The 12,837-nt window shown below is 43.1% G+C and overlaps 1 protein-coding gene across 1 annotated transcript in view; it reads left to right on the top strand.

Annotated features, from left to right (window-relative positions):
• Positions 1-12,837, top strand: part of dachd (dachshund d) — a 91,968-nt gene that overhangs the window by 49,551 nt on the left and 29,580 nt on the right. The window contains exon 3 of the mRNA XM_062431511.1: positions 4,759-4,911. Coding sequence (XP_062287495.1) covers positions 4,759-4,911 — 153 coding nt within the window. The remainder of the gene's footprint in view (positions 1-4,758; positions 4,912-12,837) is intronic.

Genomic DNA, 12,837 nt, shown 5'->3' with positions numbered 1-12,837 from the left:
CAGCACTGTTTAATTTGGGCTGAAGAGAAAAAGCAAAGCACTCCATGAAATGTTTTGTTCACAGTAGCATGTCATTTCTCTCATGGTGTTACTGTTGCAAATGCACTGCAACAGTCCCACTCGAGAGCAGGCAAAACATTTGTTTACTGTGGTTTTCTCTTGCAAACCATGATCAGAAAAAGATTTTTTTATTTTCAGATAAAATTAGACTCAAATCATAACAGATGAAATACAATGGGCATATTCAACAATGTGGAAAGATATCTTCTTCACACTGTAACAAGACCAGAGAGGCCTATGTGAAACACATTGTTAACATATGTATCTTGGCCCTTGACACCGCATCCATTTAGAAAAGGACATATTAATATGCTTAGCTTTCCATTTAAAGGAATTCCATTTAACCCTCGTATGTGTGTGAAAGCACACGTGTGCATGTAAGAGTATCTGAATGCGTATGTGCTCGCGTTCGTGCCCCCAGGTTGGGGAGGGGGGGGTTGGTGAATGGTGGTGGGAGTGAGGGTGTTGTGCTGGAGCCTTTCCAGTTGCTGATGCATTACAGGCAGATTGGCCCCCAAATCGGATTATTTGCTGTGGACTGACACCACACTGAGATGACATCTCCTTTAAAGTGGAGAGGGCCTCCACTCACACTCTGGCCACTACTTAAGCAGCAGCTTCAATATAATTCATTTATGTCCTGGATATGGCTTCAACCTTTTGAATAACGCAAGAGTACTGCATTTACCATTAGAGAAATGAATGTCACCTACATCTTAGCAAGGTGCATCCTGTACTTTACTGATAAAAACAATATTTCCTAATGCTGCCTGTGAGGCTGTGTTGAACTGTAAGAGTGTGTGTGTGTGCGTGTGTGTGTGTGTGTGTCTTGAGAGCCGGTTCCTGTTACGAGTACAGTAGGTGGAGACTCATTGTAATATTTACGTTCTTTTGATGTATAATTAGCACGTCAGCGTCTGGAGTGGATCATCTAATCCGGTGCTACTTGAAGCTGCTTTAAAATAGATCCAGTATGCACCAGGTAGTGCCGTTTCTTTGTGCCTCTACCCCCTCCTCTTTCAGTCCGCTGCTTGTCATAAGGTTAGCACGCTCTGTAATTGATACTAAATTTGTCATGATGTGGATAGCACAGTTCAAGTGGCGCAGTGTACCTAAGAGTCGCGTTGCTCCCAACCCCAGTTTGTCATTGCTGTGCTGCCACCAGTCCATGCATAAAATTAGGCGGCCATGCTCATTGGCATGGAGTGTCTCTTCTCTGATTATCCTCCTTGCCTGATAAATAAAGTGTGTTTTCATTGTTGCCCGTGGTGCAGTCCCTAACAGAGACAGAACAGAAACACAACAGATAAGCCCAGGCTATTTTTCTTCTTCTTTTTTCTTTTTTTAAAAATCGCTGCTAGAGAAAGTCGTAAAAGTCAGTCTTTTGTGTACTGATGTGGAGTTAATCTGATTTTAATTTAATTATACGAGTTAGTTGCGGAGGGCACAGGCATTGGGGTGTTTGTTGTAAGAATGTTCTGACATTGGCGCAGGTATGGGGCAGCTAGCATGTTAATTAATGATGAAGATCCTGACAATATGCAGAGGCATGACAGCGTTAAGCCAGTCGGCTGCTGCTTCCTTTGCATATTAATAGATCCTTCATTATTATTTAATATGACAGCTGCTCCAAGGGCTACCATCAGACCTTGTCTCTGTTATTTGCTGTTTTGTGCTCCCCATGTGACAGTGCCATGCTATTCTCTGTTTGTTGAAATGTTCCCTTTTCTGTTCTTTGACTGGTGTGGCTCTCTCCATGCGGCAGAGCTGCGCTGTTTGTTTTTTGCTCAGGAGGATTCTGACTGGCCCGCGTGTCTATATGCGAGTGTCTGAATCGAAAGGTGACTTTGAAAGAATATATGAGGCAGGATTGTTTTGTTTGCATAGTAATGAATGCAGATTAGCATTGAGTGGGATTGGTCTTGTTGACGTTTAGACTTCTAGTGGCTTAATAGACTTGTTGCTGGGCGCCAACATCTCCCTAGCTTCCTTATTACACCCACTGTATCGAGGTGTGTGTTATGCGGATATGACAATTGATCCGCCGAAATGAAACAATTATCAGAACAAAGATTTCGATTTACGGAGAGTGTGTCACTTAGTGGGAGACAGGGTGGAGGTTGGGGCCCCAATGATGAATGAAAAATGGAAAAGTGATCATTCCATCTGTTTCACAAGAGTCCTGATCGATTCCTGAACCTTTATTTACTCAATGCGCATCTGATCAAACCTGTCACCTGCTTCTGCATGGATTAACCCTCCCCTTTTTTTTTTCTTCTCCTTTTGTTTTATTATATTTATATAGTTTAGTCCAGTTTGCCAAAGTAAAGTAAAAGAAATAGCGAGGACACGCAGGCAGCCAAAGTTAGAGAGCATCAGAAAGCACCGCTGCGGCACTCCTTTGAGGGCACCTGATTTGTGGGGGGAATTTATCACACAAACAGCCCAGAGGTGATTTCAATATTTACTCGGCAGTCTGTTCTGCATACGTCTCATTTGGAAAACAGTTGACTCTTGCCCATTATACACAAATGAAGGCTGACCTTCAGACTGGGCAGAGGCCACATTCATTATGTGGAGAAGTATCACCTTCTTATGAGGCAACAGCCTTTTTTTTCTCCGCCGCCGCTGCCTATGCATATGGAACAGCAGCCAGGGCCCATTGCAAACGAGAGGGCCCTCACTGACATGATGTATACTGTACGTCAATATGGTCCTGTTGTATTTTAAGATGCAAACAAGGCTTTAAATTATATGCACCTCCATGTCAGTGGCTCAGAGTGACTCTCGCCATCTGCCTATCAGCTGGGGATGAGAGGAGAGGGTGTCCAGGCCGGTATGTTCTTGTGCACGTGTTTTGTCAGCATGGGTTTGTGTCTGCGTGCGCGCACTCACTCGCACGTATCTATTAGAGCCACATGTTCGATTTCTACCTCTCCTTGTACTTGTGTCTCCCCTCAAATGCATGGCTAATAGCTGCTACTGAGTCCCATCACGGAGACGTGACAGCTTAGTGATGATAAACGCAGACGTTACCTTGTTCTGCGTCAAACATAAGGCAAACCTGCATATCAAGTGTAAGCAGCCTCTATAAGAGGAGAGGGCAGGTGATATACCGTATTGTGGATATGAGTGATTCTACTAATAGGTACATATCTTTTTCTCGCCGTGCATCTTTGATTTTTGTTGCTGGGGTTGGCGAGGAGAGTGGCGGGACTCTCCAGAGACACGCAGGCCTAGAGGAGCTTTAGCACTATCTGTCCCTGCTGTTTGAGACCAGCCTCATGAATAAAGATTTCAGTCACGTTCAATACACCAGAACCCTGGAACTACCACAATGACAAACCAATGCTTTATGATCTCTGCAGTGTGCCCAGCATATGTATGTCTATAATCTCAGACCCAGTGTATCAATCATATCAAGTCCATTTTGATCGAGGTGGACGAACGCGTCAAATATTGCTGTTCCGGTATATAATCAGAGCTGGCAGTGGGAGTGTGAATGATTATTTAAAATGTGATGTCAATAGTCATTTAGTCTGCTCAAAAAAAAAACTGCAGCCTTTAGCCTGAGGAGAATCCATGTAAAATTTCCAGATATTTGGCCTGTTGTCAGAAATGTTCTGAGTGATATGCATACTAAAGAACGATATGTGAGATTGGAACCACTATAAAATAACATGTTTTCATGAGTGCAGGAGCAAGACTAGAACACTAGCTTTTTTTTATATTTCTACAGTTTTTAATTTGAATTGATTTTTTCTTGTATCTTAACACTTATCTTAAAAAATATCTTAAAAACAAAACAAACACATTTCTATAATCCATCTTTTCAGTCCTACTGCCACTTTATGAACATAAGAGGGCCGTCTTGCCCTTTTGCCTCATTCATTTCCTACATGGGGACTCCTCAGTACGTATGTTGTTTTCTTCTTTTTGAGAATGTATGGGATATTGCATACATTCCCTCCGCCTTATGTTTTATTGAACATATAGTTTAGCATTTTGCTTGATGACTGGCCTTGACTTTCAGAAAGCACTTTTATAAAGAGCACTACAGTATAAAGCTGTGGAGAATGTGAATACAAATGTTATACATTATTCGGGAGCAATTAGATCTAGTGAATACATTACAAAGTATCATTGAGATACACTTTTAAGACACAATTGTCTCCCCTGTATTTGTTCACATGTTGAACCTCCCTCACTCTTTCTTTCATTTTTCACTCCTGTGTCACACTGTATATCGAGGCCACTATTATATACACGTACAGTGTGCATTGTAAGTTGTACACACAAAATGCTTGCATCATGTACTATTATCTTGACTGCATCTCTTCCCATCAAGGTATAAATACATCAATATATGAGGCAAGGAGTGCCGGAGTGGGTGAAACATTCATAAAAATCATATGCTGCCACACACACAGGGATCTATCCCATCAGCATGATAACCTGCTGTGAAGATATCCCCTGTCAGAAGATGAAAAACTAAGCTGTGATCTCACAGGCGCTTATTCCCCATAGTGTATGAAATTATTCATTGTTTTATTTCCAAAGTCCTTTTCTTTGTTTTTTTTTTGTTTTTTTTAATTTGCCAGTGCTTGTTTCTGAAAGGTTCTGCAGGTGCAGTGGCTCAGCCCCAGTAGACACGTAGAGGTCTGTAAGTGCTCTGTCTCCTCTGCCTCCTCTTTCCAGGCCTGACAGCAGCGGCGGCAGCAGCTGCCAACGCAGCCATCGCAGAGGCCATGAAGGTCAAGAAGATCAAGCTGGAGGCGATGAGCAGCTACCACAGCAATGCCAACCACCATGCAGAACATGGAGAGAATGGAGACCTCAGCTCCAGCGTCGGTGAGGATGCCCTTAACACACACACACACACACACACACACACACACACACACACACACACACACTGGCACAAATATATAACAATGTAAACTATTTTAATGCATCACCACCGACAAAGATACAAACACATGAAGATTTGAATACTCATCACCACCACTTCTCAACACTTATAGACATTCAACCTGTATCTTGATCAACATCTGCATTAAAATACACATACCAAATAATGCGCTTAGGCTCCTGGCTTCCATAAGCTTTGGAGAAGAATGATATTTAAATTATCCAAGTTTTATTTGGGCAACTTATGGGCAAAGCGCCGTCAAATTTAGAGGGAACCAAGGAAATGAAAAAAGAAGAAACAACTGAACTTTTCATGGTTTTTCAACAGCTTTTGAAATGGGCACATGGACACCAAAATCTTTTCACTTGTTTTTTTTACCCATTTTCTAATTTTCTACACCAAATTTGAATGAAATCTGTGAAGTAGTCTCTGAGATCCTGTTTAACAGCCAAACACACAACCAAACAAAACCCAATCCACTCTGCCAGAAGTAAGAAGTGATCCTATTCATACAGCTTGTCCTAAAGTAGCATGAAGATAGTATCCCCACTATACAGCTGTTTTTTTATAAACGTTTATACAATGATGAAATAGTCTTCACTTGTTATAGGGAAGTCTTGTTTTCTCTTGAAGTGTTACATTTATGTGTTGAAAGAAAAGAAGAAAAAAAAACATTCTTAATAGCTAAGTGAAACTGTGAACACAATTTCCCAAAGCTATCAGCTTTTAACAAGGTCTAATTGAATTGCTGTGAGAGCTTTGGTTTTTCACTGTGTGCCATTTCAATTCATTATTAGCCCTAAAACACAGAAGGATTTTCGTAATATCACACAGAAACCACTTAGTGTATTAAAGAGAATGATAATGTATGTGAGTGCAGATTCATGAGCCCATTCCAAATTATAAACCACATGTAATCCCTGTAGCTTTGGATGCTAAATGGAGGTTTTGATTTGCTTACTGTACTAAATGGCTCAACTCCTGAACACATTTCAACAGCAATACTTGACACCAGTGGAGCTTGTGGTTATGCACAATGAAAAAACAGGATGTGTTTCTAAGCAGATTTAACAATGCAAAATGCATAAAGTGTGAGGTCATCACTCCGAGAGAATGGAGTGTGTAAAAAAAGAGAATACGAGCATACGAGGTCACGGAAATAAAGATAAATGTGAGTACCAACAGCAAGGCTATGGCAATGGAGCTAATAAGAAACTGTTTTATCTTTTTACAATTTAAATTGTAACCTTGAGCCCACAGCCAGCCACACAGGCTCCCGCTAGAATCATAATTCTGGCAAGGGGGAGCAGCTCTAGGTGTGGGTGCGTGGGCCACAGCATTAGCTCTCTGAGTGAAATATATGGCAGCGACGCCTCTCGGCCCCATCCACAATCAATTGGATTCTTTTCCTTTAATATTTACTCGCAACGATGAGATGCTCGTCTGCATGGTGATGAACAGTCTGCCACTGGCGTTTGAAGGTGACCTGTCAGTGAGTATGGACAAATCTCTCGCTCGCAGAAATGTAGAAAATAAATCATTAGGGGCAGGCTGCTAGACAGGGGCCTCTCTCTCTCGTTCTCTCTCTCTCTCTTTCTCCCTCACTCTCCTCGGATTTAAATCAGCTCAGATTTATGATTTGAATTAATGCTTCGTTTGGTCAAAGGAATGGTTGCGGAGACAAATGATGTTTGGTACTGAAACCATCCTAATATTGATTACTGGGTGTCGCAGCAATCTCTTGTTTATATCAAGCACTCTTCTGTGACAGGGTGGCCAGCAGGAGTCATCCTGATAATACGCTGGAGAAATATGGCCCGCTCTGCACCGCAGGGCCATGAAACACAGCTAGCAGCACGCTGTCTTCTTCATCTAGCCCCGGGCTTCCACTCACATGTTTATTTTCTGATAAAAGCATTTTTGTAATTTCACCAAAAAATATGAACTGACTTAACAGAAAAGTGTGACTGCAGAATTATTCAACAGTCCAAAAGTGTCTCACTCTGGCCCGCTTTCACTTACTATTTTAGAGCGTGAATGCCTAATATGTCCAGCTCTCGAGCCCAACAGCAATCCAAACTTATAAATCACTTGACTGATATAGCACAGAGTGGGCAGAAAAAAGGGAGACTGTATTTGGCTGTAGCTTTGTCGGGACTTGACTGACTGTTGTTCACAGGGCTGTTTTGTTTTTTTAAGAGACTTCGGCCACAGCTGCTCTGAGGAAATGGAACAGAGTTTTATAATCACCCAGCTTAAAGTAAGACACACAAACGGACGTGTTTACTTACACGAATGATGTTACCAACCACGATAGGAATTGATATGATAATGAGCATGCTTCTGATAATACCACTAAGGACGTAGATCCATTTAATCAAGAAAGAGCTACCACATGAATCCTCCTCAGGCTAAAATACAGGTGCCTCATCTCAGCGTTTGTCTGAAGCTGAATCTTGTATTGTGAAGCGCTTAAAGCAAAGCACAGTGGAGCCAGCCAGTGAAGGACACTCTGTTCTGTTTGTAGAGTTGGATTGCCTGTCGCTGTCTTTGTGTTGATGTAAATTGAACAGGCTAATGTTTCTCCCTCGCATTAAATATTCATCACAATTAGACCTTCCTGTTTGCATCAATGTTATTAATTATAAGGAAAATACAGCCAGTTCAACTCTCAGCCAAAATAACCAAACATCCTGAGAGAGAGAGAGAGAGAGAGAGAGAGAGAGAGAGAGAGAGAGAGAGAGAGAGAGAGAGAGAGAGAGAGAGAGAGAGAGAGAGAGAGAGAGAGAGAAGAGAAGAGAGGAAATAGATATTTATGTAGGAGTAAATGACAGGGGGACAGATGAAAAAACAAAAAATAGAGAGAGAGAGACATAAAAATGTAAAAAGAGAAACAAAGTGAGATGTGTGTGTGTGTGCGTGGGGGGGGTATCTCTTTGATTTTCCCCTGCACTCTTTAGTTGGGAAGAGGGAGACTTAAAGCACAATGTGGATTGTTCCTGCGCAGGAAATGCCACAATTACAGATCACAGACCAAGCAAAACACGTGTGGCGCTGGGCCTTCAGGGGGATAACAGCCCGCCATTCCCTCCCAGTGCATTGACCCCAGCCACAACCTTCATTACTGGGAGAGAAAATATTGTCAGCTGCCCACTAACAAACACCTGCCAATTTCAAGAGAAGGAATTGTTTTTTCTCTGCCGCGGAAGGAAAATAAAGTGTTTCTCAGATCCTTAGAAAAAGAGTGGGAAGAAAAGATAAGACGGCGTTCACCCTTGTCCTCTGTTTTTGTTGTTTTTTTCTACGTCTCCTGTTTTTTTACTCAGTCTCACTTACTTTCTTTTCTGTCTTTCGCCCTCTGTCTCTCTTTGGCCACTGGGTGCTGCCCTGCCACTCATCTGACTCCTCACCACACAACTCTAATGGAGCTGAAATCCTGTTTGTAATTAGATATGGGAATTCCACTGTCATCAGCCAGATGATGCCACGGCACGCAGACCGACCAGCTCGCCCGGCAGACAGCGCCGCAGCGAGAGGAGAAAGGCACAACAGTCGCTAACTTTCAGACGTCACCACGCAATTTTAAATATGTCCTTAACCGCGACGCCACGACTAAGCAGCGTTCTGCAACACCGCTTCACAACCTATAAGCCCTTTTTTTCTCACATCTGTGGCTTCAGTCCAGGCTGCCTGCATCCAACAGGGAGCGGGGTGGGGGCACATGGTAGGCTGGAGCTGGACGGGTGGTGACAGGTACCTGGAGTGTTGCCTGACTGAGAGTTGAGAGAAAAGGTTCTGGATGAGATGATGAGGAAGCATCATTCTCTCTTCCCGGGGTCATCAGGCTAATTTCTGCAAGCCCCACCCTCACGCTTGTATGTTTGCATGTGTGTGTGTGTAAGTGTGAGTATTTGTGTGTGTGTGTGTGTGTGTGTGTGTGTGTGTGTGTGTGTGTGTGTGCATGCGTGTTCGCGTCAGAGAGAAATAGGGGGCCTTGGCCCCTGAGAGCGCTCTGTGAGGAGACCACAGCTGTACACTCCCAGCAGCTAATTGGTCCTTATCTAGCTGTCCCATTCATCTTCATTTTTTACCAATTACTGAGCATTATCTGTGTTCTCAGTTGGGTATGGGACTTAATCCGTTTTGGTTAAGCTGGTGCTACAGCTTGCAAATTTCAAATGGAGGGGAGGGTGTGTGTGTGTGTCGGTGGGGGGGTGTCTAGGAGGAGAAGGAGGGAAAGGTGGAGGGGAGGAGGGTGGAGGATGGGGGTGGGGGCAAAAGTCATAGCAAAAACAAACTCTGGGAACTTCCCATCATCCCTCAGTGGCGGGAAGCAATCAATAAACAATGACATCACGCGAAGGAGAGAGGAAAAAATGGAAGAGATCAATTATTGGCGTTATAATTCAAGTCCTTGTTTGCAAACGTTGCAGCCTCATTGATTATGCTGTTCTTGTTGCACTCTCCATTATTGACTTGTTAAAACCATATTTTCTCATCATCAGTGGTTTTACGTTTGCGGTCACACAGATAACAACGCTTTAAGGGCCGTCATTAATTATTCAAGATGTATTCATTTTAAAGCACAGCGAGCCCAAATCATTCTGTTTACTCCACAAACAACAAAAGTATAGTACATTGCTCATCCAGAAGGTACATCAAGACTCCGCAATCTGGGGCAGTTAGCCTTAATTTTCTGAGATCAATGCATAACTAGGCTCCTCTCTATATGGGGTCCTTGCTTGGCCATGCTGCAGAGCTGAGCGGAGTCAGCCTGGAGACCATGCACTAATTACTGGAGTGTTTACTGCTCTGCTGGATAGCATTTGTACTATTTTGGATGGTATCAGTGAGTGAATGTGCTTTGTGCTAGACTGATAAATAGACAGACAGACAGTGAGTATGAATGAAATGACAGTGGGGCTAAAAATGATAGGTATCCGTTATAGATCAAAAACAAGTTTGAAATGTGTAAAATGACATGTGTATGTATACCTGCAGAACATCCAAGCGTCCGTGTCAGCATACACAGACAATCATACACACCAAAGCAGGCCACATATAGAGGCAGTGCTCCTGCACTTTGATAGGGATCTGTTTGGTCACACTCTCTGCGCCAGCTGTCAGCCCAGCTCCACTGCTGCGATTTAATTAGTCTGTTTATGTCCTTTCTAATAATAAAGCTCTCTGGGTGGAAGGACACATCCAACCAGCTAGCTGCGCGCTCCAACCTGCTAGCTGCACTAGTGCTGGTGGCCCAGTGCAGCTAAATGTGGGCCATGATGGAGGATGGTGGCTACTTCCTGCTCCTCTATACAGAACAATGGCCCTCAGGCTCAGATCTAGTATCACCCCCTACTCAATCCTAACCTTAACCATTAGGGGATAAAGCACATACTGACCTGATATGAGTGTCTAGGGGCAACTTCATCCATCTTCCTCTCTACCTCTCTTGTGGGAGCCTTTGTCAGTCGAAGCTCTTGAGAGAGACTAGATTGTAGCCATAGGCTGAAAAGAATTCATTTCACGAACACATCATAACACCTCTTTCGCTGCGACACTCTATTGTCTAGTCTAATTTATGCAATTACGACGTGGTTTGTTTTCTTTATTCTGATATCATAGCTGCACTGGACAAAGTAGAGTCCATTTAAGCTGCAAGCAATGGGGGGGGGGGAGTAATGTTAGCAACTGAGTCAGACACACTGAGCCAGACAGAGGGTGGCAGAGCAGACAGACAGCCTTCCAGCCTGAGTGAAGAGCTTGATGGGTCTGTGTCTCTCTCTTGGGCTTAGGCCCTCACCATCTCTCTATTAGTCTGCCAGGCTCATGGGAGCCAGGTGACAGATAAGTGAGGAACGACACACACATTTTAATAGACATTTCAAAAGATAAACCTGATAATCATTTCTCTTTTTAATGAAGTCTAATGTCCTCGTTCTAATTCCAGTTGCGTCGGCTGTTAAGCATCAGCGTAATACTTGAATATGCATGATTGGGAAATTGTGAGGCACACTCATGTAGCAACAAAATACACAAACGCAGACAACTGCAGAAATAGATTACAATAACAGGGGGAATTGATTAAACATTATTTCCGTAATGATCCATATCAAGTTCTATCATCTTTGAGTGGCAGCGGAGTTGCTGCATTTATAGAAGGGAAGAGACACAAAGAGAGACAAACCGCATGTCGTGGAAATATTTGTTTGATTGTCTCTTGCGGTTAGTTCACAAATGCAGGAGCAGAGCTATAAAAAACAACTGACCAGTCGAGTTGTCATCCCTCATCAACATTAGGCCTCATTCTTCATTAATTGGATAGATTAATTTGGAGCGCTTTGATGCGGGGGTGATGCATGCGTTCGGCTGTCCCCTCCTCACTATTCTCTGTCAGGTTGAATTTAGCCAGGGAAGGGGCTGACCTTTGAAAGTGAAGAGATCAACACAATTTGAAAAGACAATGTCACTTGGTGTAAATGTGATACGTGTAATAAATGACATTCAAACTTTCAGTGATGATGAGCTTTCGCAGGTTGGAGTAATGTGAAATATGCGCGGCGTGTTATTGAGTTGAAGGTGGAGCAGTTTTCACATGCACGTTGAAGACGGTGAGGCATTAGTGCCTTCATAACATGTGCTCTCGTTTCAGTATGATTACGTATTAGAAGACACATTAGTGTGGAGCAATAATATTACTGTGTACACAACAGTAATGACAACACAGCAACGACAACAGCAAAATGACAATCTCTTTTTTACTGTGATCACGCTGTAAAAATGTCCCATTGACCGACTACGCGGCAATCAGGAGGAGAATCAAAAAGCATTTGTGTGATAGAAATATCTGGTTCTGTTCCACGAAAGCACTCTATCGGCTGCCTGAACCGAAAGGTGTTTCTTCTCAATTATGATATGGGAACCCTCATCCAAATAGAGCTATCAGCCATGCTGAGCCCAGACATCTTCACCATCACACAGCCTCTCCTCTGGGACCAAGATAAAGAGGGAGAGAGCGAGCAAGTTCAAACAATGTTAAGGAATTTCACAATCTCAGCATGTCCTTCACAGTGTGAACAAATACAGGAAGGTATTTCTCGATAAATTGTGTTTAGAATCCCCAACAAAATACTCATTCCAGCAAAATAATTGAAATAACCTTAACGTAATGTTTGGTTTTTTTTCTTTTCTTTTATCAGTGTGCTTAAATGTCACTCAATCCAAACTTACCTGTTTTGGACTGCAGTGAAATAAAGTGTGCATGCGAGGGAGACTCGGTTCACCTTGAAATAATTAGCACTGCAACTGTAAACCATACACTGCATTACTGATTTTCTCTCAAGAGGCGATTGAAATGGAGGAAGTGAGAGCGCAGGAGGTAGTAATGCTAATTTTGTAATTAAAACGGATGATCTGATGACCACATGAAAACTAATCCCCCCCCAACACCACACCACCACCACCACCACCCCTACCAACCCCCACCCCCTTATTCCACCAATGAGATATGACGGCAGAGTGGGCTGTGATTGATAACACTCGTCAATATATTTCATTTCAGGAGCCTTAGTCAAATGACAACTGGTTGTCATTGACTGAAAGCAATCTTTTTAAAAGGGGAGCCTTTGCTAAGTATCAGATGAAAATGATTCCTCTGTCTGCTTGGGTGTCACTGTCTGTAGGAGCTTTATTGATTGGGCTTGAATATATTGCACCCGCAGTAGTAACAGCTGCTAGTAATATCTCTCCTCTCCGTCTGCTCTCCTCTTCAGCTCACAGCACTCTCCGTGCCACGGTGTGTTGTCAGTGATCGGATGTCGGTGTGCCCTCGCGCCGATGTTGCGTATTTATCAAGAGTGATGTGT

The sequence above is a fragment of the Scomber scombrus genome, chromosome 13 (genome assembly GCF_963691925.1).
Source record: "Scomber scombrus chromosome 13, fScoSco1.1, whole genome shotgun sequence".
Lineage (NCBI taxonomy): Eukaryota > Metazoa > Chordata > Actinopteri > Scombriformes > Scombridae > Scomber > Scomber scombrus.
This window is presented reverse-complemented; position numbering and strand designations above follow the sequence as displayed.